Here is a 27,620-nt window from a genome sequence, read left to right on the forward strand (position 1 = left end):
AACATTTGCCAAGCTAAGTTATGTAGCTTAGCTAGATAGCTTAGCTAGGTAAACATTTCTCTGGTTCTATGGGTCGGGCAGTAAACAGACCCACATGTGATTTGCAAATAGTTAACACATTATTTTCTAAATGATCTGTTTAATCACATTAAATTAAGATTTAATAAGGAAGTGATTATTTTTCTATGTAGAGCCACGTTGGATTAGGTTTTTTCCCCCCTTAATATATGACATCCAAATTTAATAAATCATTTTTATATTTACTCTGGTTATCTTTAACTGTCCTAAAAATTAGTTTGGTGATCTGAAACATGTAACATGGAAAATAGTTTTCTATATGGTTGAACCTACATGGGAATATAGATAGTTTCCCTAAATCTGTTTGAAATAGTCTTCATTCCCTCCAGCTTATGGTCATCGTCTGTTTCCTCAAGCTAACAGCTGCTACGAATCTGCCCAGGCAGCTGTCCGTCAGCGGAGCGGGACGATGTTCCCATTACAGCAGCATAGCAGAGGCAAGAGCTGCTTTCACTCAACAGCTTGTATGCAAAGCAAAGCCACACTGCTCACATTCAGATTTACGCTGAACCAAAGACGAAACACGATGATGTTCTTCCAATCAACTTGTAAAAGAAACGTCTTTATAGTGAGTTTATGGACAAAGGCCTCCATATCTGGAGCTTTTTTTTCCTTTTACAATATTCCCTTTTTATGTCAGCTGTGGACTCCTCTACATGTGAGGTTTTTTTGTTTTTTGAGTTTTAAAACATTAATCAGTTTTAATGTTTTATTCAACAGCATTAGTGAAGTGAGACCGCAGCTGCAGTCCAAGAAAAAACTCAAATCAATCTGCATTAACACAGAATCAACGGACGAAGAGCAACACAACGCTGGTTCAGCTCTACACGCTAAGGCAGGGGAAAATAATTGACATTTCGATGTAATCAGTCCTAAAAAGAGTTTTTTTTTTTGAGAAATCAATACGAGAAACAAAACAGTTTTACTAACTAGCCTTTAGCCCACACATGCTTTATCTAAGGTGATAGCAATCACCTTTCAGCAGGAACATGCAGAAAGAGTCCCTCATTAGAATTGACTGTTGTTGCCATAGCAGCGCTCGTGTCCTTCCAACATCCTTCATCTCCTCGATACTTTAAATCCATCGTTCTCCCTCTCTCAATCTGTCCGTGTCTGTTTTATGTTGCCATGTTTCATCTGAGAAACTCGGTAACAAGGAGGATGAAAAAGAGTGAGGAAACTGCAGCTGATGCCACAAATGGCGCAAAGTTTGATCAGACTCTTGCTGTTCAGTTTGTGTTGTTGGGCTGGATGCCGTCTTTGTCATTTTAAAAGGACTGAGACTCGAAAAAAGGCGAAAAAAATGATTCCATCTTATCTTTGTGATAATAGATGATAGCATAGTTGCTTCCATGGTTTCGAAGTAATGCAGTATTAACACCAAAATGTTTAAAAATTCATATAGTTGCTTTTACTTAAAGTCGAAAAGCAACAATATTTCCTGTTTCTGCTAAAATTAAAGATTTAGAATATTATACTTAAAATAATACAGATTGATGTTTATATATAAACTTAAAAAACAACATATAGAAGTAATATTCAATATAATTAGCAAAATTTCCTTAAGCTATGCTAAGTAGCTAAGTTAAATAGCCAAGCTAATTATCTCATATCAAGCTGAGCTAAGTAGCTTAGCCTAAAATAAGCTAAGTAGCTTGATATAGGTTAAGTATCAAGCTAAGCTAAGTAGCTTGATATAGGTTAAGTATCAAGCTAAGCTAAGTAGCTCGTATCAAGCTAAGTAGCTTAGCTAAGTAGTTCATTTCAAGCGAAGCTAAGTAGCTCATTTTGATGTGAGAAACCCCTTCAGCCCTACAGGTAATTGTTAGAACAATAAAATATTTTAATCTTAACTTGCATGAGCTGAACTTAAGAGTGAGAAGGTAAACTAAAAAACATTGCAGACTTTTATAGAAAAATAAAAAAAAGTATTCCGAGGGAAAAGTGAAAAAGATTATTTCTATGTTCAATTCCTGATTGGATCTATTTGGATCCACTGTTCTTCCCTAAATTCCTCTCTGTGTGTCTATTATGCATCATGTTTGATGGCTCTGGAGGCCGCAGCTGTCTGGGTGATCTATGTTTTCCAGTGACATTGAGCACACACCTTCTCTCTGAGGGTCAGCACCTCCAGCTCCAGGTAGTGATGCTCCTCTCTCGCCTGCTCCAGCTCCGTCTCTTTACTCGACAGCTTCTCCTGTAGGCTCAGGAGTTCCTGAAAGAAAAAAACCAAGATACGCGCTTAGCGTCAAGAAAGGATTCAAGTTTAAAACTGTCTAAAAACAAGAAATGCATCTATATCCACTGAATGCTACGGAAGCCCTGAGGAGTATGGGGGAAAAAAGCTTTTTGAAAGATCTATTTTCTAAATCTGACTGATTTTTATTTTATTTTCTCACGATAAATATACAAAAGCAGAGTTGAGTCAAATATTCATTATATATTTTTTCTCTATCAGTGTTTTCCCCCTGTTTTAGAAATGTGACCAAATGTATGTATATATATTTTTTTGCTTTATTTTCAGAAAGGGATGAAGGAAGTTGACTAGAAGGTATGAAGAGAAAATCTAGACCTCAATTAAAAATCTATATCAAGATTTAGACGCTCTGTCTAATCTGACTGAGGTTGAACGAGTTTGAAAACAAATATTTCCAAAAACTGCAAAGCTGTTGGAGGTACGGAGCAAAAACCTACATTTATTTGCCATAAAAAAGCATGTTCTTCCACTTCAAAATAATGCATAATTTGTCACATTTAAGTGTGAAAAACGTGAAAAGTTTATGAAGTACGAGTTCTTTCTGCATAAAAGCGACGGCACAGAAAACTGTATTTAATAAATCTCCTAATTTGTTCGCTGCGGCTCGCCGTCTGGGAAGTAAAACAGCAGCAGGTGACAAACAAGACGTGACAGCAGGGTGAGTGAGTGTGTGTGTGTGTGTGTGTGTGTGTGTGTGTGTGTGTGTGTGTGTGTGTGTGTGTGTGTGTGTGTGTGTGTGTGTGTTGGGGGTCGTCCCTTCAGCCCTGTCTCTTCAGATTGAGATGGACAGGAAGTCGAGTCGGATCAGGCGGGCTCGTGCCAAACGAGTGATGTGAACTAAAAGCTTTCCGAGCTGCGGATTCAAAGGAGAGGGGGATTATGGGAGAAACCAGAATTTGCGTCTGTATGTGTGTGTAAATTTAGCCGCCTGTTTATATGACTTTTTAAACAACTTGAGAACATCAGATTAAGGATGACTCGGTTCAACTGGGGAGCAAAACTGCAACACTTGTTACACTTTCAGCTGCTGAACTGAAAATCCTGTTCTCATTCAAAGTGAAGGAGGCCAGATGGGACTGAAGTGTTATTCTGCTACAGATGTGAACACCGATTCCAAATAAATCCAAGACGGCAGCCCTTACCTGCTGCATGTTGTGCATGCTCTGCTGCAGCAGCTGGATCTGAGCCTCGGCGCTGTGAGCGTGTGTGTGTGGCTGTGTGTGCGCGTGGTCGTCGTCCGGCCGCCCGGCTCTGCTCTGCTCCTTCTTCAGCAGCTCCACTTCGTTCCGGTAGGCGTCCAGCTGCCAGCGCAGCGAGTCGTTCTCCTCCCTCAGGGAGGCCTGGGTCTGATCACACACACCTGCAGGAGGCAACGCGACGTCACTTAGGAAGGTTCCTATTTTTGCAATTGGGAATATTTTTTTAAAGGGGCAGTATTGTTTTTTGTTTAGATTTATGTCATGTTGTGATGTTATTCCCTCGTCAAAAACAGACCTGGAGCGTTGCCTTGATTCTTTCAAGCATGTTTGAGAAATACTTTAATCTCCACGGCAACCATTCAGCTGTGGAAACACCTGTGTGGACCGAGCTCTGGCTTTGAGGCAACAGCTCAGTTTCAAGTTTCCAACCTTCTGAACACCACTCCCCTACGAAAAGCTCAAAAATGGCTCCTTCAGGCTAGCCAGCAGCAATTAGCTGGTGGAGCTGTGTAAACGCTGGTAAAAACATTGTTAAAGGGTTAACAGAGGAGCCATGTTGTGATGACTTCCTGAAGGCGGAGTTTCAGAAAGAGCAGACGCTTCTTAAAGAGACAAAGGCCCAAATTCAAGACATCAAATTTCTTTAGTGTTAAATTTGATATGTAGAATATTTTTGTAACAACTTAAGGTAACATAGTAACTTGATTGTGCTATAACACTATATGTGTGTAAAACACATAATACTGCCCCTTTAATGACATAACGGTTCATCAAACCATTTTCTTCTGTGCGCATCCTCTTGTTGGGAATATCATCCGAATCGTCATCTGACATCTCCATCTCTTCTTCTCGTCTGATGCCCATGATCTCCTCGCTGTGAGCATTTCTCAGCTCCTGAAACATCACAGCATACACACATACACACACACATACATATATACACAGCTTACATGGCGGGCACTTTACAAAACTAAATAACTTGGTTGTGGCAATGTTACAATTCAGATTTCCAGGAACAAAGAGTTTGTGGACTTTAATCAGTCATGCACATGCCTGTGTGAGGTTCAAGTGAAGAGCAGAGAAGTGAAAACATGAGACCCCCACCTGGCCGGTGACTTATCAGCTCTTCAAAAGTCGCCTGTTTTAACCTGAGTTCTCACAGGAAACAAAAGCTTTTTTCTACAGATGAAGAGTGAAACCTGTGTCTTTTCACATGTCTTTACATCATTAAGCAGTGCGTAATTTTGCATAAAAAAAAGAAAATCTGAAAATGTGGCACTTAAAAAAGTATCCTATCTTTACAATTCATTGCAACCAGCTGCCTTTAAAAGTCACCTAGTTAGGAGTTCGATATTCAGTTTAATCTCAGCATAATTTCAGCTGCACATCACTCTGAACACAACATCTGGATATAAAAAAACAAACAAGGCCATGGCACCATCATGCTGTGGGCAAGGACAAGGCTTTTTTTTTTTTCTTGCAGTGACAGAGAAGCTGGTTGGAGTTGATGTGAAAATGGATGTTGCTGTGGTCCTCACCATGACGACAGACGTTATAAAATCCCACCAGTGTCGTCAGTCTTGGTATTAGTTGCTTGAAATCAATGTGATAAAGTTCAGTGCCTGTACAAAACCCAATGAAGGAGAATCTTTCATATCTGAACTGTTTCCAGGTCAGAGTCCATGAATTAAACACCAAACTAAACATTTTCAGCTGTTCACTCTGAGGTATTATTTCAACCTGCGAGCCGATTGTTTCTAAATTCTTAAAGTACTTCAAATAACTCATCTTGTTTCACTTTATATTTTAGTTTTTTGTTGTTTTACAGCATTCTTGCGTTGCAGTATGCTGCAGCTCAAAGAAAGCTCCATCTTTCTGCACGACTTAATGCCAACACAGTGTAGGACTGATCTGTTGATTATTTTTTTAACTGGTTAATAAATAAACTGCAGCTCAGAGGAGGAGCTTTGTCCTCGAAGGCGGAGCTAGGTCCAACTAGCCGTTTTGCACAGCTGAATGGTTGCCATGGAGATTAAAGCATTTCTCAAACATGCATGAAAGAATCAAGGCAACACTCCAGAAATGTTTTTGATGTGGGAATAACATCAACACATAATTTAAAGCCAGAAAGGGTTGATTTTCTACAATACTGTCCCTTTAACAGGAGATTTTCTTTCACAGAATTTCAACCAGGTGAAGCTAAAACTGCCATTTGAGGAGATTTGGGTCTAACATTTTTACAGGCAAAGGGTCTTTTTAACTCAGATGCAAAATGTTTTTATTCTTTGAACAGTTTTGGCTTAATTACTGCTCCGGCTGTTGTTGCTCTGTCTGCAAATGGCCTTTCTTTGAGTCCATACAGTCCAGCGAACGATTAATCACTTACTAAATTAGTTGGTGATCATTTTAATAATCAACTCATCCCAATTAATAGTTTGAGCCCTCGTCCCCACCGCAGCATGAAGCCACCACCGTGCCCAGCCCAGGCAGCCACATCCATCTGAACCCAGAGGCAGCTCTCAAGTGCCGACTGCGCTGAAACCGTCCCCTCTCCCCCCGTTACACGCCGACTCCTCATGTTCATGCTCGTTATCTTGATTTAATTCTGGATGAATAATTGATCAGAGACCTAATCCTGGAAATCACTGTTGCCATGGCAGTGGCTCACACTTTCCAAGAGACGTCAGATGCTTCACAGTTCCCCAGCTGGTAGGAGGAGAGGCCCGGGATCACAGGCAGCTACCTTTCTGTCTGTGTGTGTCTGTCTGTCTGCGAGAGGGAAAACATCCGGTAAAACAACAACGGGGGCCGCCGACTCTGACAGATCAGACGGGGGCCCCTGTCTGTCAGCGCTCTCCCCGGGGGACTCGCGGGTGACAGCGGAGAAGAAAGCGGCGGGCCTGCGGGGTTTTGGGAGGAGAGAACAGAAAGAAGGCGTACCAACCTCACACTGCTTGCGCCAAATGTCTATGTTCTTGCGCTGCGCTTTTGAGAAATGGTCCCATGCCTTTTGCCTGGTGGCGGCCGTGAAAATGGTGGTGATCTGCTCGACTTCGAGGTGAACAGGGAAGAGGAACGGGGGGAGGAGGAGGAGGAGGGAGTCAAGACAAAATAAGCCGTTTATGTAGCACTGCAGCTCTGACTAGAGGCTCCTGCACCCAAACAGAGGAGAGACCGTGAACACACACTCACCATGCTGGACCTGGGTTTAGCCCTTCCTCACAATCTGTGGTTCATTTCAAGTCAATTAGCAGAGAAACAATGACAGCTGCTCTCCAAAGCGGGGCTGTGTTGTGTACTTATGAGTGGTCAGTATGCTACTTGTTTACAGGAGTCTGAGTGACCAGAAGAAAGGCCAATAAAGTTATGCAAATTCTGAACCATGATCTCTGTGGCTGCGTTTCTCTTACAAGTGTATTCAAAATTTTGATGATTTTACTGCTAAAGTCGTAAAAACACAATTTTGCATTTATAGTTTTTCCATTAAAATAGAAAATGCAATTAAAATCATACGTGAATAATGTAATAAGTCATTAAACACCAAAAGAATCATCCTCCTACCACTTCCTGTCATCTTCTTTGTCATTTCCACCAGTAGTAACATCCACTTGTTCTTACTACTTGTTGATCAAGTGATTCACGAAAGACGAAAAAAGTGTTTCCGTGTCATTTTTTACAAAATACATTAATTTCAATATGGCTGAAAAATCCCCGTCATTCTAGCGCAAAAGCCTTTTATCAAAAAACACATTTTGTTTGTTTGTTTGTTGTTTTTTCCAAAATTGCCGCAATTGCCGAAATTAAGCAAATTTATTTTCGTAATTCCAGTTTGTGTAATTTTACGATCAATGGAAACAGCTTGTGACTTTTCTGACTACTCAGAAATACTTCACGTAAAATAAATGCCAATTTCGCAAAAGTCTGGTTTATTTTACGATGATTCCCTAAAATCACATCTTTGTTTTACTGGATTCAGTCTCACAGGCTCGAAGAGATAAAGACTCAGAATTTTATTTGTGTTTAGAAACCACGCAAAATGGTTTTTGTAATCAAACTGGTTATCAGACGGATAAGTTGGTTACAAGGACTTCAGCAGGGATAATCAGCAGAATATATGCTAATGTTTGACATTTCTTTCTGTTCTTTCATTGTGTACAAATGTTCAGAATTGTTTTATTGAGGTTTAGGACCAGATTTAAAAATACTTTATTTACACCTAAGGGAAGTTAAATGTTGTAAGACATTTCATGTATCGTCAAAGAGTCACTTTGGGAGCCATGATGAAGGATCTCTAATAGACGTCAGTCTCGCAATGAGTGTTTAGAGGAATCTGACTGAAGACTGTCATGACTAACAGCTCAATTTCTGGACAGAAGAGAAAATATTTTACAGAAACATGTCCTGGGTGACACTATCAGCATTTGCTTTTGCCTTTCTTCTTTAAATCTCTGCCTGGCTGTTTGATTATGAAGCTGGGCGGATCGATGTCAGAGAAATTATATTTGCCCATTACAGTCTATGAGAGACATGGTTTGAATTTCTTTAAGCCTCTTTTTCAGTTCCTCTGGGGTTTGGGAGTAATACAGCCCTCGTGTTATTTCAACTTTTAAGACGCTAAACAGTGTTTTTACTTTTTTTTTTTTTTTTACATTTGTAAAAAAGTAAAGAGAAAGAAAAAGAGCAAAACTCCTTCCAGCTGCACAGAATCCAAAACCAGAGGGAATAAATTATGACATAAATGAAGGATAATAATGTTTGAGGAAAAACTTTATTTAAGAGGAAATCCTCTTCTTTGTTGAGAGGGTTGTTATTGCAGAGGCTAGAGGAAGCTAAATAAAAAATAGGTTCCAAAAAGTGAATAATTGTGTTTTAAAAAGCCAACGACCTTCATCATGATTTTATTTTATTACAGACATTCCTGTCCAAACAAGATAGGGTAGTAAAACAGAGTTTTAAAAACAGTTTTAGTCAGTATAAAGCAGGTTTTTGTTTCTTCAGCACTTTTTATACATTAAAATAATGTATGAAGTATTTCATACTTTAAAATAAAGTATGAAATAAAATGGTAATGGTAAAAATATCAGAGGAAAAACATATAAAGCTGGTCAGTAGTTGCTTTAATGCCAATAAAAATATTTTTTGCTGATTTATAATCGTATGTTTAGACCAAAAGTAGCAAGGAATATGAATGATGTTTTGCCTTATCAGGGATTAAATAATAAAGTAATTGTAAATGTGTGTCATGTGATGAACAGGTCTCTCTCCTGCTGGGTGCTCAGTACTTACATTAAAGCAGACTCACTTCCTTCAAGACTGACAAGGCAACATTTATCCCAGAATGGAAAGACAACGCTTAGATTCTCGTCACGAATTTCAGCCCGTAAATGATTCGCCCTGCTCCCCCTTTGCTGTGTTTCAGCTCATTTTCAAATGCCTTTCTGTGTGGAGAAGATTTTCAGACACAGATTCTGGTTACCATGTCAACGATAAGGATGGTTTTAACTCCGTTTCCTCTCAGACAAAGTGGATACAAACGAAACTGGTTACTTTCACATTAGATAGGTAAGTAACAGTATTCTTCCATTCTGTGTAAAAATGTTGCCTTTAAAGTTTTGCTCTCACATTTGCTGTTACTGAACATTTCTGTGTAAACATAAAAAAATCAAGACATTTCAAAGAGTGTAATCAATGTTATCTCTTATGTGAATCTACACAAAGACAGTAAAAACATATTTAAAAAACAACAACCAAACATTGGCAGCACTGTACTTACCCCAATGTTCTTTCTTCCACCCACCATTCAAACACAGGAACATGAAAAGTAAACTGATGACACTATTTTTCATTCCAAGTATCTGCCTTGGTTACTGTACAGGATGTAGCATTTAGTCAAACAAAATAGGACCTACCGTCTAAGGTGAGCATCGTGTAGCTCAGTACTTCACGGGAAGTGCTACTCATGATATTTGTTAAGCTGGCTAACATTTTGGTACAAAATCCTTCACAACTTCTCAATCATCTTTGCACCAGAAGTTCGGGTAACATTGGAAATAATGACAGAAAGAACTGAGAATGCTACATGTGGCTAACCGTTAGCTCATGCTAATGAAGCTGGGGCTAGACTCAGGGAAGTCTTGATTATATTATTTCATCTCTGTCACTCTTCAGATGGGAATGGGTAAATCTACTGTGAAAACAGATACTCTAAAGAGGATTTTTAAATCAGAATACAGGTGAGACAGCAAAGACTGAACATGAGTAGCTGCTGGAGTCACACAGATGGGCAGCCACGTAGAAACGGTTTGTGTCGCTTTCAATCAAAACTCAGTATAATCTTAACGTGTTTGAATCTTGTAACAAAGTTGCTCTGGTGACTCAACCAGAGATGCTACCAACGTTAGCCAGCCGGTGACCAGAAGGTGACCCGACTCGCTTTGAACCCAAACCAAGTAGATTTTCCAAAAACAGAGCTGGTAAGTACCAAAGAGTCCTCACTCGGTGGAAAGTATTGACTTATTTGACCTTAATGAGAAAATATAATGACATTCTACCTTGTAATTTTGAGCTGATAGTATTTATACAGAAATAAGTAAAATACAATTCATAAGTAATTATAATTTTAAAAAATCAACATATTAATATACCAGATTAAAGAGTGGTAAAAACCCTCTTCTTGTTCTACACTTCGCTTCGTTCAGAGGGTCTGGGCTATGGTGGGCTCTCTGCTTCCGAGAAATTAATGCTTCTTGGAGGCGTGGACTGCGCTGCAGCTTCAATTTTACCCAATCGCTAACGTTTGTTTGTGACGTATGTAATCGATCAGTTCGACGCTGTACAGCTTACCGGAAATTGCCTGCGGTAAACAGTTTCCACGGCGAAGAGGGAAGAGCCGAGCTGAACGAGGAGGCTCTTAATGTTAACTAAATATTTGGAAACTCAAATAAGTATACTAAATAAATACTAAATATCTGGCGGTCCTCTGTAGCTGAACTTCGAGTTTTCCCAAATGATGGAAGTAAAAACTCAAGCTCTGTAAAGCTTATGAAATCAGGACTTTGAGCTGATCAAATGTTGAACTTGGTTTGCTCCACGCTGGATAATCTATGACAACAGAAACTCCAGAACATGCAGCCTGTCTCTGGCGGCTCCGTGTTCTGGACCTTTCCGCTGCCCGGGCGTGGAAAGGTCAGGACGTCGTCGCGCCGCTGCCTCTGAAACTCCTGTGTGACTGACCCTCATCGCCGCAGCGCGGTGAGCTCCAGATAACCCGCCTGATGGGGAGACGGATGAAAGAGCGTTGTCATGGAGACAGGGCCGAGATGCTCGCAGAGTAAATGAATCAAATCGAGAACGGGCTCCAAAGCCGATGTGCTGGAAATGTCTTTACGGCGTGCACCTCGGTAATCTGTTGCGGCACCACGCCCTGCAGCAGAGAACAACTCCGCTGCACCCGTAGGGAACGGAGATGAGCTGACAGAAGTTTCACTACGGGTTCAATAACTCAAAATCAGCAGGAATATATTACTGTGTTGAAAGTTCTTACAAATCCTAATCGCCTCAACTCAAGATGAAAGTGAATCCCTCCTGGATCGTCTTTCTTGTTCTCGTCAACGTACTGACAGGAAGTCATCCGTCTGGCTTACCTTAATGGCTGCACAGCTCGCCGGTGCTTTACCTCATTCAACCATCAGCCTGAAAAGGTTCTCTCACCGTGACTGCATCGCATTTAAAAAGCTCACTTACATTGCATCAGTATGGCCATCAGGGCGTTCTTAAAGATCTCCTTGGCTCGCTCCATCTCCTCCTCGTGGAGAGCCTTCTCGCTCATCAGCCGGCGAACGTGGCTGTTCGCCGACTGGATCATGGAGTAGAAGTGGTTGGCGGTCCGCCGGTTGACCTCGCCGCGGTCGATCCAGGTGAAGAGCACCGCCGTGGCCTCGCTGAACTTGTTGTCGTCTGTGGAAACAGCGAAGAACAGTTCAACCAGATCTAGAAGGTTGACCACTGTGGGGTTTGGATTGAGTTTTTACTTTTTTTGCTCCCCTTTGTTATTCCAGTGCCTCCTGATGTTTTTAATGAATCCCTCTTTGGAGACATTTTTATTGGTTGTGTTTCCATTATAAATGTGTGCAGTGTTTTGCTGATGTTTTGCAAATTTTGATGCAACACAATTTCACAATTGTGGAGTTCCTGTTACGATCAAAGTCGCACGTGGAGAAGTCCGCTCACGCGAGAAAATATAAAAAAAAACATCATCCTTCGAGCCAGATTAGAATTGTCCAGTCACATTCAGGATGCATTACTACCCCATTACCATTACTACTATTCTCATTCTTAACTACTTTGTTAAATTGTGCCTCATCTCTTAACAATGAAATGTTGAGTATTTCCTTAAAGCTCCACTTCATCGGAGGTTTAACTCTCATCCTGGCTAAACAAACCCAACCTCAGGAAGCGATTGATAAAATCCCTCTCTGCATCCCCTCACTGCTTGCTGCTCTATGAACCGCCGCCTCTCACCAAAAGTCATTTTGGTGATTTTTCAACTTCCTAACCCACAATCAGCCTCAGCTGCAGAGAGCCGAGTCTCCGCATGCCTCCGTCTCCGGCTTTCTTCCTCCCCATTTGAATAATAATTGAAGGATGCCACAGAGCGGCTGAAGACCGCAGAACAGAGTGAATTAGACGGCGCTTAATGAGCTCAATACCCAGTGCAACACAACCTGTAAGAAGACACTTTCCAGTGGCTCTGATAAAGGCCCATTCATTCCCAGCAGCAGATTACAGTCACATTACAGCGCGCAACAATGAGACGGAGCTGAACGGAGGACGAGCGACGGGAGAATGGAAATTTATTTCCCCTGCTGTCTGACGGGAAGAATGAATTGAAAAGGGTTATTCAGAGAGAAAACATGCTTGTTTATTTAGGTATTACAGGACGGGAGGAGTGGAGAAAAAAAACTGCACACAGGCTCAGATTACGGAGAAGCAAATATTAACAGATCAAAGCAGCAGGCTGCTGCTTCTCAGGAGATATAGGAAAGAAACCTGGAGCAGAAAACAAGGGAAATCTTATCCTTAATTTTACTGTTATGATTTTATGTTATGTATTTCTGTTTTGTATGTCGTTTGTAGTTTGATTTATTGCTTCTGAATTACAACGTTCAATTTTAGAATAAAAACTTTTCTTTTTTTCCCCAACAGTAGCCATGTGTCAGCTTCATTAACAGTGTTTTTGAAAGTGGTGGTGGGAAAAATGAAAAACTACCAAAATAAAGAAAAATTAATAAAAAATCTTTATATAATTTTTAATTTTAATATACACTGCTCAAAAAAATAAAGGGAATACTCAAATAACACATCCTAGATCTGAATGAATAAAATATTCTCATTGAATACTTTGTTCTGTACAAAGTTGAATGTGCTGACAACAAAATCACACAAAAATCATCAATGGAAATCAAATTTATTAACCAATGGAGGCCTGGATTTGGAGCCACACACAAAATTAAAGTGAAATGTTCCCTTTATTTTTTTGAGCAGTATATTTTTTTTATAAATTTCAATCATTATCATAAAATATAAGTTAAGATAACTTATTGAAATGTTATTCGCCGTGCTCATATTTCTTATTGGTTGTCAAATTTATCAGGCTGCTTAGCCTCTCAAGCTAGCAAAGCTAGCAAGCGCAACATTTTTTATTATAATTTTTATCATAGAATCTAATCTGTTTTACAATGATTATTATATAATATAAGTTAAAATAACTTATAGAAATGTTATTCGCCATGCTCATCTGATTGGCTGCAAAATGTATCAAACTGCTCAGCTCCTCAAACTAGCACAGCTAGCAAGCGCGAAATGGAAACATTTTCGTCAAGAAAAAGCCTGAAGGAACGTTCCAGAAGCCTCGCTGTGGAAAACACTGGTAAACAGAAAAACATGGCCAACTAATATCAAAAGTATTTATGCTAAACAAATGTAATAATCTTTTAACATAGAATAAATGTGAGAACAAACATTCTACAAGTGAATGTTTCTCTGCATGTTTTGTAGCATTGTCTGTGGGCTAGCCAGAAGCTAATGCTGTTTGAGGGGGCATGGCAGGGAAAAGCGTACTGGCTGGTGTTTATTCCTTCAGTGAGTGTTAAGCCTGGTCATTTGGGAACACCAACAACACACACAGGCTCCAATGACCAGCCTACACAAAATAACAACGTTGACTACAATAAATTGCTGAGTTTTCTGGTTGACACATCATTTAAAACCATGTAATGGTTCTTCATAGCTGCAGCTCTCTACAGGGAGTCCTTGCGGCAGAATCGTCCCCGTTGTCTGCCAGCTCGCCACTCAGTACCTCATCCATAGAAAACACTCTCCAATGTATTTGCTCTGTCGCTTTAACAAAAGGATAATGTAGAGAGAACAACATGGCTAAATATAGCAGGGATGGGAAAAAGGAACAAGCAGACTGCAGAGTTCTCCTTCTGTAGCATCGCTGCTGGAACGGATGAGCATCAACCGGTCTGGACCAGTACGCTTTGGCACGTGTTCGACGGTATTTTCCTGTTTTTGTTTTGTTGTTGATGTATAGACGAATTCAGTACACAGAGGAGATTCAAAAGTATTTTCAGATTCTCCATTATTTTATATCTATTTAGACACATTGGGTTGATATGAAAATGTGTAAAAGTGTGAATTACTGTTTGTCTAGTAATTATTGCAGTGCTGTAAATTCAAAATGCTATGGGCCGTCAGTGCTGACAAAACTCTTTGTCACAGAAAAGCCAAAGACAAACTCCGCCTTCAGGAAGTCGTCACAACATGGCTGGTCTATTAACCCTCTAACAACGTTTCTACCAGGGTTGCACTGAGAAGTAGCTCCTGTAATGAGCTCTGCTGATGTGCTGTGATGAGGCGTTTGCTAATTGCTGCTGGCTAGTCTGAAGGAGCTGAGTGCGGGAGGGGTGCTGTGTCACGTGGAAGCTCAGAAGCACGGAAACTGCAGCTCGGAGGAGGAGCTTCGTCCTGGAAGGCGGGGCTTGGTCCACCCAGGCATTTTCCACAGCTGAATGGTTGCCATGGCCAATTAAAGGGTTTCTCAAACATGCATTAAGGAATAAAAGCAACACTCCAGGAATGTTTTTGACGAGGGAATAATGTTATAAAGCTAAAAAAGTCTACTTTACATGACACTGCACTTTGATACTGTAGAAAATTAGCGCTTTAACCTAAAACTATTTCTGCATTTGAAGTCTGGGGTGTGAACTCCAGACGTTTTCATACACTTCCTAGCATTACTGCTAATGTGTGCTAGGGTATGGGAAAATATGGTAGATGCAGAGAGGCTTTCTACAGTAGAGTCAGTAAATTATCCTGCTATCGTTACATTTATTATCGCGTCAAACAACAACACAGGGTGGTACATAGAGCTGGGTTCGCCACATGTTTAAGGAGAAACTGATGATCACTGTATAATAAATAATTAGTGGATTGATTTTCAATGAGATTGAATTAAACTAAATGACCTAACTGGTTCCAGCCCAGCCCGTTTTCCAGGAACCCAGAGAGGAGAAGACGTCTCCTCCCTGCAGATACGCAGCCGCTCTCGTTCCGGGGAAAGATAGACTTCCGCCCCGGCCAAGCGGAGGATACATAACGGAGGAGGAGCGGTGACCTTCACACTCCCCCACAAACAATCGCTCATCCTCGGCTTCTCACTCCGCTCCTCATTCAGCTCACTCCCACGCTGTTTCTTCTGCAGCCTCCCGTCGTGCGGAGGAAGCAGGTGAAACATTTACAAGCAGGATGGAGGGGAAAGAGGAAACAAGAGAAGCGACCCCTTCATCTATTCGTACTCCCAATCCAGACCTACATGGTGGTCATTTTGTCCCACATCCATCTAGTTTTGCTTTCTTCAACATCAAGGTTTTGACTTTTCTGATATACTTGCAAGATAAGCTTGGCTTTACACAAAAAATCTGTCATTTCCAGTTAAAAAGCTTTTTTTTCCCTAAACAAAATACGGGTAAAATTGGTTTACAAACTTTCCTTTAAGGAATCGATTTATTCTTTAACACCTCAATCCTCGTTTGACAGGTACGGGCCTTCCTGATTTTGAGATGAATTTATTCAAAGTGAAACCAGATGTGAGGAAAAAAAGCAGGGAAAAGGCCCTATACCACACTCTGAAAATTGGAAACACATTTTGGCACCGGCTTGTTCCGCGATTTGTCGACCCGACAGATGAGAGCACAAACTCCGCTCTCATCTGTTCGTGATGAATATTGAGGACTCAAATATCAAGAACGGCGCACAAAGTGCAGAGGAAGGAAAAAAAACCTGGAAGAGTCTGGAAAATGGTGAACCTATGAAATAAACAACGTTTGGGAACCTTGTAATCAGGCTGATGAGTTCAGATTTTCATTCTTCCACATCAAAAAACACATATATACAAATCAAATCCAGTTGCCTTCCATTGACTTGATGGTAATCTGTCATTTTTGTGCAATTCACATGATTTAACAAGCAGATTAACCTGATTCGCCTTTACACAAACACACTCGTTTGTACCGGTTTCCACAAACGGGGCAAAGATTGATAATTGTTCAGCCTCTTAAAAGATTCATCTGCCTTTGGCATTACACCCAGCAGGTGGTCTGAACAGCAGGTTACACAACACAAACATGTAAACCTGTGCATCATCTTTAAGGAGCTTTACGTGATTCTGAACTAAAATGTCGCTGTATCCAGAACGCCTCCAGATTTTACTCCTGCTGAAGCAAATCACCAGTGACGACATTTCCTTCACTCACGCGCTCCCTGGAAATAAAACGAGCTGCCTCGGCCTTTAGCACCAAGCAGGACGACGTTTAGCTGTGAATCTACCGTCACTGGTCCCATACCTCTTAGCGTGACCAACCTTTCAGTTTCTCCGCCAGCAGCGCCGCCTCGTGTTCAGAGTAGTGCACGATGGGGGGAGGAGACGGCGGACGCAGGCGGTCTTCGTGAATTTTTCGCCGGTGCCTTTCCTCCCTGGCCAGCAGGCGCTGCTTGCACTCCCACTCGTACAAATCGTCCCTGGCCTGAGCGAAGTCCACGTGGATCCTCCCAGAGTCCTTCTTGTCCGTGCTGGAGCCGATGCGCATCCGATATCCTGAACGAGAAACGGCGAAGCGCAATTAACTCTCATGATAGGTTGAGTCCTCCGTACGGCAGGCTCTTGGGATCCGATATGATCTGCCTAAGTTTTCTGCCACAAAAACAGAAGTTAAACGACTCTGGAGACACATTTGATAGACTGACTACGTTCGTAACCCAGTTAGAGATATTGCCGATGATCAACAGAGTCAGAAGTAATATTACAGTGGATGTTCCGGAGTCAGGCGACATCAAAATATCACAAATAGCTATAAGTAAGTACAACCTGGGTTTATTTAGTCCCGTTAACAAAATCAAAATATAAGATGAGCTTTTTGCTCACCTGACAGATAAATAGCCTTGTCAATCATGAACTCCTCGCTGAAACGGATGTGGCAGAAGTTCTTCTTGCTCTTGCGGATGGCGATGATCTCCCCACACTGGTCGAACACCTCCCTGATGATGTCCTCCGTGGCGTTCTCAGGCAGGCCTCCCACAAACACCGTCTTACAGCCGGGGGGCCGCTCCCGCGTCGACGGAGGGGGCAGATCTGAGGTCACCAGCACAGACGTCATTACGCCGCAGTCTAATCGTTTTCTAAACTGGGACAAATCTGCAACTTATGAGACGATATTTAGGCTTTACTTGATACGTCTATCGATATTCTGGTAGTTATTGCTACATCAGGTTAATCTGGTTTGATCTCCTTTTTAAGAAACGACTGTCCTCCAGAGAACGGGCTGACGGGTTCTTACTGGGGTTCTGAGGGAACAGAGTGCAGCTCTTGCAGTGGATAATCTCCTTGATGACAGGCACGTCGGGGGGAATGGGTGGAGGCGGGACCAGGCTGATGCCTCCCATCATGGGGTTGATTGGTGCAATAAGGCCCAGTCCGGGGTCGAATCTCGGGATGCACAGCGATTCTGTAGGACAGACAGTAGAACAACAACAACAAACAACACAGACTGTTTGAGATCAACAAGACGAAACAGTTTTACACCATTAAATTAATCGAAGGCAATATTTCATCGGATATGATTTTTTAAGATTTACCTAGAGTTTGCACAAGATTGCAACACATTACGAGCGTCAAAAATGCGTCTTCAAGTTTGACTCGTGTTCACTTTGAATGCAGACGATTGACATTTTGCTCTACACCTAATGCTTTCCACCTTCATGTTGGAATGGCCTAATCAAAGCTCAGGCCTAAACATGTTTGGAAGAATATAATTTAATGGTCTTCTTGTATTAATCCAGTGATGTCCAGGGGCCAAAAATTGGCAAATTTAAACTACTGGCATTTTTCATTTAAACTCAGTAAATGAAAGTTGAGCTGAGGATGATTTTTGTTTTGTTTAGTTTTCTTTTACATTCTCAACAATAAACCAAATTTTAATCTGTATATCATTCAAGAATGGCTTCAGACTGTTGCCTTATTAAAAGAAAAACAATTTCCCAATTTTTATGGTCATCTATTGTTCTGTTGGACAGATATTTTTTTTTACCACTCCAGACGGCCAGGGGGCGAACAAAATCATCTAAAAGGCCACAAATGGCCCCCAGACCACACTTTGGACACCTCTGCTTTAATATATAATTGGCAGGTTGAAGCTTTATCAAGCCAGAGACCTCAGAGGATCTCAATGCAGAACTGAGGTCGTCATGATAATTTAAAGGATTATTATCACAATTACAAGGCCTCCTGAAAGTGGTGTCTTGTTTTCCTCATGCTGGCTTTTGTTAAATCTTCTTCTTTTTTTTTTAAACTAAAAAACTGTTTAAAGTACAGCTCCAAATAGTACATTAATAAACTGCTCTCCAACTTATCAGAAACATAAAAAGATCCCAGCCTCAAAAGTGGGTCAGACAACAAAGGAAGGAAAACCAAAGATAAGAAAGCATCGCTATAATCTTGGAGGTAGCAGATAGGAAAAAGAGAAAGCTGCAGATTGGATCTGTGGTAAAAAGAAAAAAAAGAAACAGAAATTAAAAAAAATGAAAATACATCATCTGAAATAGGCCTGCGGGAAAGATGGAGGAGAAGGAGGGAAGAACAGGGTGTCTTTTCTCCAGGACAAAGAAAGTGAAGAAGAATGGGGAAGATAAACAATGAGAAAACAGAGGCGACAGCAGCAATGCCTCTCCTGTCTGGAGTGGTGGGTGGGGTGGGGGGTTGGAGGAGGGCGGTGCAGCGCCGCACGCCTCCCCCCACCTCCCCCCACCCGTCTCCCACACTGCAACAACAAGGGAGCGGGAGGAACAGAACGTCAGCAGAAAATCCTCCTGCACGGCGGCCCCACAGAGTCGCAGCTCCGCTGCGAATACAGTGATTCAAATCGCACGAGAGGGGGGCTGTCACAGGAGGACGTGATAAACGCCTCCCGAATCGTAATTTAATAGAAATAAATGTTTCTTTTGTTTCTCTGTGCGGAGAACTGATAAAATGCAGCCCTGATTCACAGTGAAAGCCTTTTCTTTTTTTTTTTTACTGCTGCTGCTGGTCTGAACAGTCAGGACACGAGAGAAAACAGAGACTGCGGCTCTTTAAATGTCCTGTTGACTTAACGAGGAGGGGAATTTAGCACTTATGCTAATTTGATAAAAATCAAGATGAAATACTGTTTAATTTTTGCAAACTGGCTCAAGGTCGGTCAGATTGGATGGAGAACATCAATTTTAAAGGGGCAATGTTATGTAAACGCAATGTTTTTTTAGCTTTACATCATGTTGTAATTTTATTTCCCCATCAAAAAACAAACTGGGTGTTGATTTGATTCTTCCATGCATGTTTGAGATATCCTTTAATCTCCATGGCAACCATTCAACTGTGCAAAACACTTTGTGGGATCTAGCTCCGCCTTTGAGACGAAGTTCCTTCTCAGCGGTCTCCTCTCCGCTTGGCGTTAACATTACACATTTGCGCCAGAGTTCACTTCAACAGATCCGAGAAATTAGCTTTTAGGCGAACCAGAGTTTGAGTGTTTGGTCCGGATCAGAGTTCGATTGTGCGTTCACACCTCCCCAAACGAACCGGACTTTCTAGACAAACGAACTAGAGTTTAATTAAAGAGGACCAAACATGTTTAGCACCTTTTTCACGACCACAGGATGTCTCTCTCTACATGGTTGTTAGCCACCCCTCACTTGGGTTTGTTGGCAGCTGGAACCAGGCAGCATAGAACCAACAAGAGGCTCGTGCCATTTTGGTTTGGTTGGTGGAAACACTTTGTTTCACCAGCACTCCAAACAGCCATTGTATACTGGCCCTCTGGCATTGTCATTCACACTTATGTGCTGTGCTGTTGTTCTGAGCTACAATCATGCTCTTTTAAACACTTACGCAATTATTTATTTGTTTTTCTAGTGAATTATCTTGCCACTTTTAAAACCGTATTTTTCTTAGAGAGGCTTGTTTTCTGAGCAGCTACTCTAACAGATGTGTTAGGAATAACCGCAGTAATTCCTAACACATCTGCATTTTTCTCTTTAACATTCAAGCAAACTCAATGCTACAGGCACTCGATGCTTTCGTGTTTGGAAAATAATATTGGAGCCGCATAATATCGGAGATCTTCAGGCTTATCAAAAAAAGAAATAAAAACATGCGGCGAGATAATCGGGCATAAATCTGAGCCGCTGCTGCCTAAGAGATTCTTCAGGTCCTGAAGAAACTCATTAAAGTGCCTTCTGCTGTAACCCCCTGACAGGTAAATTGCACATCTCGGTGTCACGCATTCACTGTAATCACAAGGGGGTCGCTTCTCGCTCCCGGCTCTTCTCTCGGAGCCAAAAATCAAGCCGAGCCAGGTTCGTTTGTCTGGCTCCGAGCTCTGGCTCTGCCTCTGCCAGGGACGCAAACACAGGAAGAGATAGAGAAAGGCAAAATAAAAACACGCACACACACACACACACACACACACACAGAGGCAGGCACAGCCAAAATCAGGGGCAAATAAACGCAAAAAACACACACACAAAAAACACGATTTGAAGGGAGAAAAATAAGTGTTTAAGCCCGGTAAATGTGATTATTTTAAAAACAGCTTAAAGCGGAACCGCCAAAAGACGTGAGCCGCGGCGGCAGCCTGGCGGCGAGACATCTGGCTGCGATTAGCGCGCCGCAGAGAGACGCGGATGTGAGGTTTGAAGTTATCCTGAGTCTAATCTTTAATTGAAACAAACATCCGAACGTGACTTGGACACGTCTCCAGCCCTATTAATCATGTGAGAAACAGTAGACGCTCCTGTACGATTCCACCCAAATCTGCAATTTGTACGGCTAATTTTCAGAACAATTTTCTGCATGCTCCCTGAGCGCCTGTATTCATCAATCATAATAACAATATCCAGAACCAGATTCCGGCAGAGTCGTCATTTGTTAGCTTAAGACTAGAGAGACGATCCACTTTTTCCACCTCCGATACCGATATCTGTGGTTTGATATCGGCCAATACGGATCCGATATAGACAATCGGTGCTGAATTGACTCAAAATGTTTATTTTTTTCAAATACAGACATAAATGTACTTAATTACAAATGCATCTGATAACTCTGCACCACCACAGCACACTTGAATGCACCAATGGCTTCACAGGCTTGGTAGAATGCTAAATGTGCTAATGGGGGAGAAACAACTTACCGTTGCATTAAAACTGTTTATACTCTGCCATCGGTGGCTATGCTAACTAGCATTAGCATTCATGGCAGGCTCTGTTATGGAAGAACTAGATGTAGCATAGCAAAGAGCAAGGAGGAGGGTCTGAGCAGTGCGTATACTAGGGTGATTGACAGCACTAAGACTCTCCTCTTGGCTCTGATTGGTTGTTTCTAGCCGGGAGTGATGGATTTCTGCAAATGGCAGTAGAACCACAGAGAAGTGATGGAGGAGCTTGATTTTTTTCATGTTACCATGGCTCATATTACACTATAGTGACATAGTGAAAGTTTTAACAAATATGTAAAATAAAGAAAAAGTTTTCAAACAGTTACGTACAGGACTAAGAGAGATGAATAAAAACTCCAGCTTACAGTCAAGTACAGAAATAAACATACTTTTCAGAATCCTCACATTTGTGCTTATCGTTGTTCATTTTGACCCTAGAGCGTCACTCTGTTTTACTGTAAATTAGATATTTATCCAGATTTAAGTGCCAGCCCAAACTAAGAACACTTGTATCTCATGGTATTCATTTCAGTTGGGCAAAAGCTGTGGACACCTTCACCACCGCTGTGTAAACATGAGACCGTTTCTCAAAGAGATAAGTGTCAACACATGTTTTTGTGATTCGCAGCTAAAGCTCCACATAATGCATCAGATTCACTTCATGTCACGCTTGTCTCATTTTCCCTAAACGTTCCCACATGTGGCGGAGGAGGACGTCTGTTTCCAGAGGTGAAGGTAGCGGCGCATCATGCCATCACTATGATGACATCACGCATTTTACTTTACCACAGAACTTATCCGGGTCCACATGCTGAAACATTCTGGCAACAAACACACAGTTATACAGAAATTAAAAGAAACTTGTGTGTAGAATAAATATTGTGTTGCTGGATTTCAGTCATATTTTAAAGCACTAGAGTGATCCAGGATAGGTAAATCCCTCTGGTTTTTGTAACGTTTTCACACTTTCAGTTTTAGGATTACAGAACATTTGGGCGTCACAGAAGGACAGAAACTGAAGGACTGAATAACTCCAGATGCACACATCTCTGTTTTTTGTTTCTTTTTCCTGAGGCCGGCATTCCCGAGAAAAGTGTCACAGCTGGATATCTGGAAGCGGATCTTGAAAAGATGGAAAGTAGCGTTGCAACAGAGGAGAAAAGCCGGACATTTTTTTTTGGAGCGAGTTCTGCTCAGTGAAGCTTATTAGAGGGACAGCAATGCTTGGAAACATCTGGTACTGCAGATAAACTCACACACATGCAAAATCTCTCACTTCAGAGAGTTCCACCACTTCTTTGCATGTCTGGTGTGCAATTTAAAATCAATCGAAAAGAAAAGAAGTGCTGCTTTTTTAAAAATAATAAAATTAAAACTTTTTTTTGCATAATTACTTTACAAATTCTTATGTTGTTTTTTTTTTCTTTTTGTACCAGTCATCTTTAATTGCAGTTTTTCAGACAAAAAGGTCTTGATATCGGGAGTCAAAGCCTGGGTGACTGTGTTGAGGACAAACAGACTTTAACTGGACCATTTTCATTTGTTTTAGTCTTTTGGAGATTCTGAAGTGTTTCCCTCCAAATATCCCTGAATCAGTTCCATCCATCTTCTCATGAACTCTGACCAGCTTTTTCTGTTCCTGCTAAAGAAACACATTCCCACAGCATGATGCTGCCACCACCACGTTTCACAGTGCTGGTTGTATGTTCAGGGCGATGTGTCTCGTTAGCTTCATAGATATCAAATATGACTAAAAAGAAATTTGACTTAATTTAACGTCTTGAAATTGGGCCTCTGTAACTTTAAGAAGTTCCTGCTCTTTTTGTAACTCCTCCTTCAGGAAGTCATCACAACATGGCTCCTCTATTAATCCTTTAACAACGTTTTTACCAGCGTTTCACTGAGAAGTAATTTCTATAATGAGCTCAGCAGATGCACAGTTCCAGGTGTTTGCTAATTGCTGCTGGCTAGTCTGAGGGAGCTGAGTGGTGGATTCACTGGGAAGAGCTGCTCTGTGAGGTGGAAGCTTGGAAACTGCAGCTCTGAGGAGGAGCTAAACCTCGAAGGCGGGGCTAAGTCCACCCAGGCGTTTTGGCAATCCTGAATTGTTGCCATGGAGATAAAATGATTTCTCAGACATGCAGGAACAAGTCAAGGCAACACTTCAGGTATAAGTGATATAATTATAACATGACATAAAGCTGAACAAAGTCCATTCTACATAATGCTGCCCAACTAAGCATAAACATCTCCGCACTTTTCATATTTTCATTTCTAAGAACATAATATTACTTCGACCTTCTATTTATTCACCCCTTTTTTTATTTTTTTTATTCTGAGTGTAAATCTTGACAACAAGCCCATGCTAGTACCGCGCCGCTCTTTCTGGGTGTTGTTGTAGGATTTACATTTTTAATTAAATGCGTTCAGATTAAATTATTGTCTCTGCGCAGGCAGGGAAAAGAACCATCCAACAGGAGAAAAAGGCATCTTCACACGTAGCCAAAGATAAAGATGTAATCCTCGACACGATGACAAGAAAGACTTCACGTAGCGAGAAGGCAGTACCTGAAACCAGCTGCTGCCCGCTGATGCCCACAGGCATGATGCCCAGGTTGTTCATGGCTGTGGCCCAGGCTCCATGATCAGCAACGGGGATGCTCAGGGGGTTCTGCTCAGCTCCGAGGTTACCTGGACCATCAGCTCCTGGAACAAATTTGTCAGAAACGGACAATCTTTCATCCCGAAAATCACCAACCTTGATTTGCTCAAAGTCTTGTCAGGCAGTTTCAGCTTTTCATTATTTACCACTGGCCATAGCAGGTCGTCCTTTGTCGTCGTCGTCTGAAGTCCTGTCATCAGATTGCCTGTAAGACAGACGGAGCCATGGATCAGTGGACGTGTCGGCTAGTTTGGTCTGATCCGCCTTCACGGTTTACCTGGGCGAGACAGAAAACAAGGAAAAATAAGGACAAAGTCATCGAAAAAAAAAAAAAAACTCAGCAGGAATCTACATTAGTGGATTTTTTTAGACACAGTTACAATTGAAGCTGTGTTTCAAGCAATAAAAGCCACACACACACACACACACACACACACACACACACACACACACACACCCAAGTCCTGATCCATGCACACTGACAACTGCCAAACATCGGTTTTTAATCTTTTCGTCCTTAAACGTTACCGGCACTCACTGGTGTGCACACGCAAACAAACGCAGGCCCGGGCCGTTTTATGTGGGCCGTTTGTGGGCTGGTACCGCTGCAGTCACCCGCCTGAGAGCGCTGCGCCGGGCGAACCGCACACGGCCGATGGAAAACATGAAACAACCTCATTAGCTGAGCCAGAAGGGCAACGCTGACAGAGGCCATGCAGGATGCATGCTAGCTGAGCTGGAACGGTTAATCAGATTAACAACTTATTCAAACAATCATCAAACAATCGATTAATCATTTGCTAAATGATTAATCGATTAAGAACTTACTAAATAATCAATCAGTTAATCTTTTACTAAGTAGTTAATCAACTAACTGTTTAATAATTTGTTAATCCATTATGATTAATAGATTGATTGTTTACTGAGTTATTAATCATTTAGTAATGAGTCAGTAATTAAGTATCATTAATCAAATACAATTAGCTTATCGATTAATCGTTTACCAAGCGATTAAGGCCTATTTGTGGCTTCAGAAAAGGTCATTTCCTCCAAGAACAACACACTTAGCTGGAAGTAAGTCACAACTGTACACATATATGTTGCATTTAAGATAAAAATAAACCCTTTGTCTGAGAATATGTTCTACCCAGAACTCTTCGAGAGCCATAGTTTTAGCTTTACCTAGTTCAAATTCTGTAAAATACATCAATTAAGCAGAATTTGATGTACAATTACTAATCACTTAATTAAAAAAAAACAAAACAAAACAACAGATTAGTCCTACGTTGGATTGCTTGTGATTAATCACATTTATCAGTTTCACTAGCCACACCCAGGCTGGCTGAAACTGGAGAACCAAGAAATCGCTTCGCCATACAGAATCTAACTGACAACATGAAGTAGGCCATATCAGCTTGGAGAGGGTAATAAAGCCATTTCTAAGGTTTTGGGACTCCAGTAAACTACAGTAAAAATAGAGAAAACCTCAGTAGAACCTTCCAAGAAGTGGTCGACCTACCAAAGATACCTCAAGACTCATCAACGACTCATCCAGAAGCTCACAAAACAACCAAGAGGGACATCTAGAGCTCTGCAGACCTCGTTTGCCTCAGTTGAGGTCCGTGTTCATGACTCCACAATAAGAAAGAGTGGCTGGACGTCAGTGGAGGCCATTGGAGAGTTTCAAAGTGGAAACCAAACGGATCGTAAAGGTCTGTGTCACATTTGGCAAAAAAAGTTGATGATCCCCAAAACTTCAAACCAAGAACATCATACATGTCCAGGACCTGGACGCCTTGTCGTAGTTGATGGAGAAATGAGAGTTGGCAGAACTCGAGGGCTGAAGCATGGTAACCCTAACACCACGCTGGGCAGTGTTAATCAGCGCTTTTAATTAGGAGAACAGCGAAACTTTGACGTGTCTCAGTGCAACAATGAAGCGGCGGGTGTTTGGTATGCGGCGCACGTCTCCCTTCCTTCCTCTCCCTCTCCCTAACCTCCGTCTCTCTCTGTCAATGTCTGTCAGACCACACTGTGCAGCAATCTTCATTTTTCACTTCTGACACCGGGAAACCAGCCGGGCCTCACGCCACATCCCCTTTTAATTGAGACACAATCGTATCGACGAGTTTTTATTAACAACTACACACCGTGACGTGTAGTTCAGGGACGCTCGCAGCCGGACTCGCACGGAGACCGTCCTTGACGTAGACCTCACTCTCGATTATGAATCTGATTACCGAGAGGAAAAAATATGGAACGGAACCAAACTGTCTGCTGCAGCTGTAGGCGGAGAGCTCCCTGCTTATCAGTAGTGAAGAGTCAGCCAATCAAATACTTCCACTATGGAGTGATATGATGATACTCCGCTGTTACGGATGAGAACTTACTGACGATGTGCCGGTCCGATGAATCGTAGTATTGTCTGCAGGGTGTATTCTGCGCACTGCAGCAGTGTACTCTGTAAACAGAGTATTACAGTTTGAAAATGTGATAACTGGCCTGTCCGTCAAATTTAGATGCAAGCAACAGGAAGTGAAAGCACAGCAGGGTTTTTTTTTTCACAATATGACACAAAATGTAGCTGCGATTTATAATGGAGTATTAGGGCCTCTGCAGTCTGAAATAAAAAGATCAATTTCTGCCAAAAGAAAATGTCTCAAATTTTCAAGAGAACAGTTGGACATTTCTGAGCGTCAAAAGTCCCACATTTTTGTCTGAGAAATTTTGGGCACAACTTTTGTGAAGAAAGTTTTTTTGACTCAGAAATTTCAACGTTTATTTTTATTTTTTTCATGGACAAGGAGTGATGAGGAGAATGTCAGTACTGTTGTCAGGACAGAAGAAGTGCCTGTATGAGCCACAACAATGGAAATATAACCTGCCTTCTGATCTGCCTACGCAGAACTGAGGGAACGTTGTGTTGCCAACCGAGGCTGGTAGTTTGTCATTTAGTGTCATTTTCATGATCATGTGAGATGGAATGACTGAGGATTTTTGGTGTTGATCAAATGCATCTACTTTCTTCTTTGACTTTAAGCTTTGACAGACTTTATTATAATTTTAATAAATCATTTACTTTTAAGGGTTCATGATTTTGTAAAAGAAAAACCTCCATAAAGGCCCAAAGTAGCCGTAATGATGGGTCATTTTTTTATTTATAGCAGCAATGGACGTTTTTACAATCTTGCTCAAATATGTATTCTTGACATTCATGTCATCACCATAACACACATTAAAAAATACAACTACTATCTCACTAGTGTTACCATTATAGGTATATAACTAGTATTATTAACTATAATAATCTTGCCAGGAAAAAACAATCCTGATTGTTTAAAAAGGGATTTCTCTTAGGAAATGTCTCGCTTTACTGGAGCCAAAATGCAAATGTCAGCCACTTTCACATCAAGACGACGTTTAGCGTGATAAAAAAATAAATAAATAAATAAAAGGGCACAAAGTGGGGAAAAAAATCAAGCAAGGTCCCACACAACAAAACTCACTGTGACATGTTGACTGGCTGATCGGGGAAGAAAGATGAGATTCAATTTGATTTTCCATTAGCTGAGAGAGAAAACTCCGACTAGAGGAGGCAGGGCTTATGCAAGCCTGACAAA

At 41.4% G+C, this 27,620-nt stretch overlaps 1 protein-coding gene across 3 annotated transcripts in view; it reads right to left on the reverse strand.

Moving 5' to 3' along the window:
* The window catches only part of enox1 (ecto-NOX disulfide-thiol exchanger 1), a 95,530-nt gene that overhangs the window by 15,204 nt on the left and 52,706 nt on the right, over positions 1-27,620 (reverse strand). Inside the window, exons 2-11 of one of the 3 annotated variants that reach the window (XM_015051837.1) lie at positions 24,147-24,205; positions 23,907-24,044; positions 17,430-17,597; positions 17,018-17,224; positions 16,457-16,690; positions 11,278-11,490; positions 6,479-6,585; positions 4,311-4,428; positions 3,478-3,695; positions 2,186-2,293 (exon numbers count right to left, since the gene is read on the reverse strand). In XM_015051837.1, the coding sequence (XP_014907323.1) occupies positions 2,186-2,293; positions 3,478-3,695; positions 4,311-4,428; positions 6,479-6,585; positions 11,278-11,490; positions 16,457-16,690; positions 17,018-17,224; positions 17,430-17,597; positions 23,907-24,044; positions 24,147-24,156 (1,521 nt within the window). In that variant the 5' untranslated portion in view covers positions 24,157-24,205. Of the gene's footprint in view, positions 1-2,185; positions 2,294-3,477; positions 3,696-4,310; positions 4,429-6,478; positions 6,586-11,277; positions 11,491-16,456; positions 16,691-17,017; positions 17,225-17,429; positions 17,598-23,906; positions 24,045-24,146; positions 24,278-27,620 lie in introns of all 3 variants that reach the window. The other 2 variants (XM_015051838.1, XM_015051836.1) reach the window with 2 other exon arrangements.

This window comes from Poecilia latipinna, unplaced genomic scaffold (genome assembly GCF_001443285.1).
Source record: "Poecilia latipinna isolate Pla-1442-1.1 unplaced genomic scaffold, P_latipinna-1.0 Scaffold1070, whole genome shotgun sequence".
NCBI classification, from domain to species: Eukaryota; Metazoa; Chordata; class Actinopteri; order Cyprinodontiformes; family Poeciliidae; genus Poecilia; species Poecilia latipinna.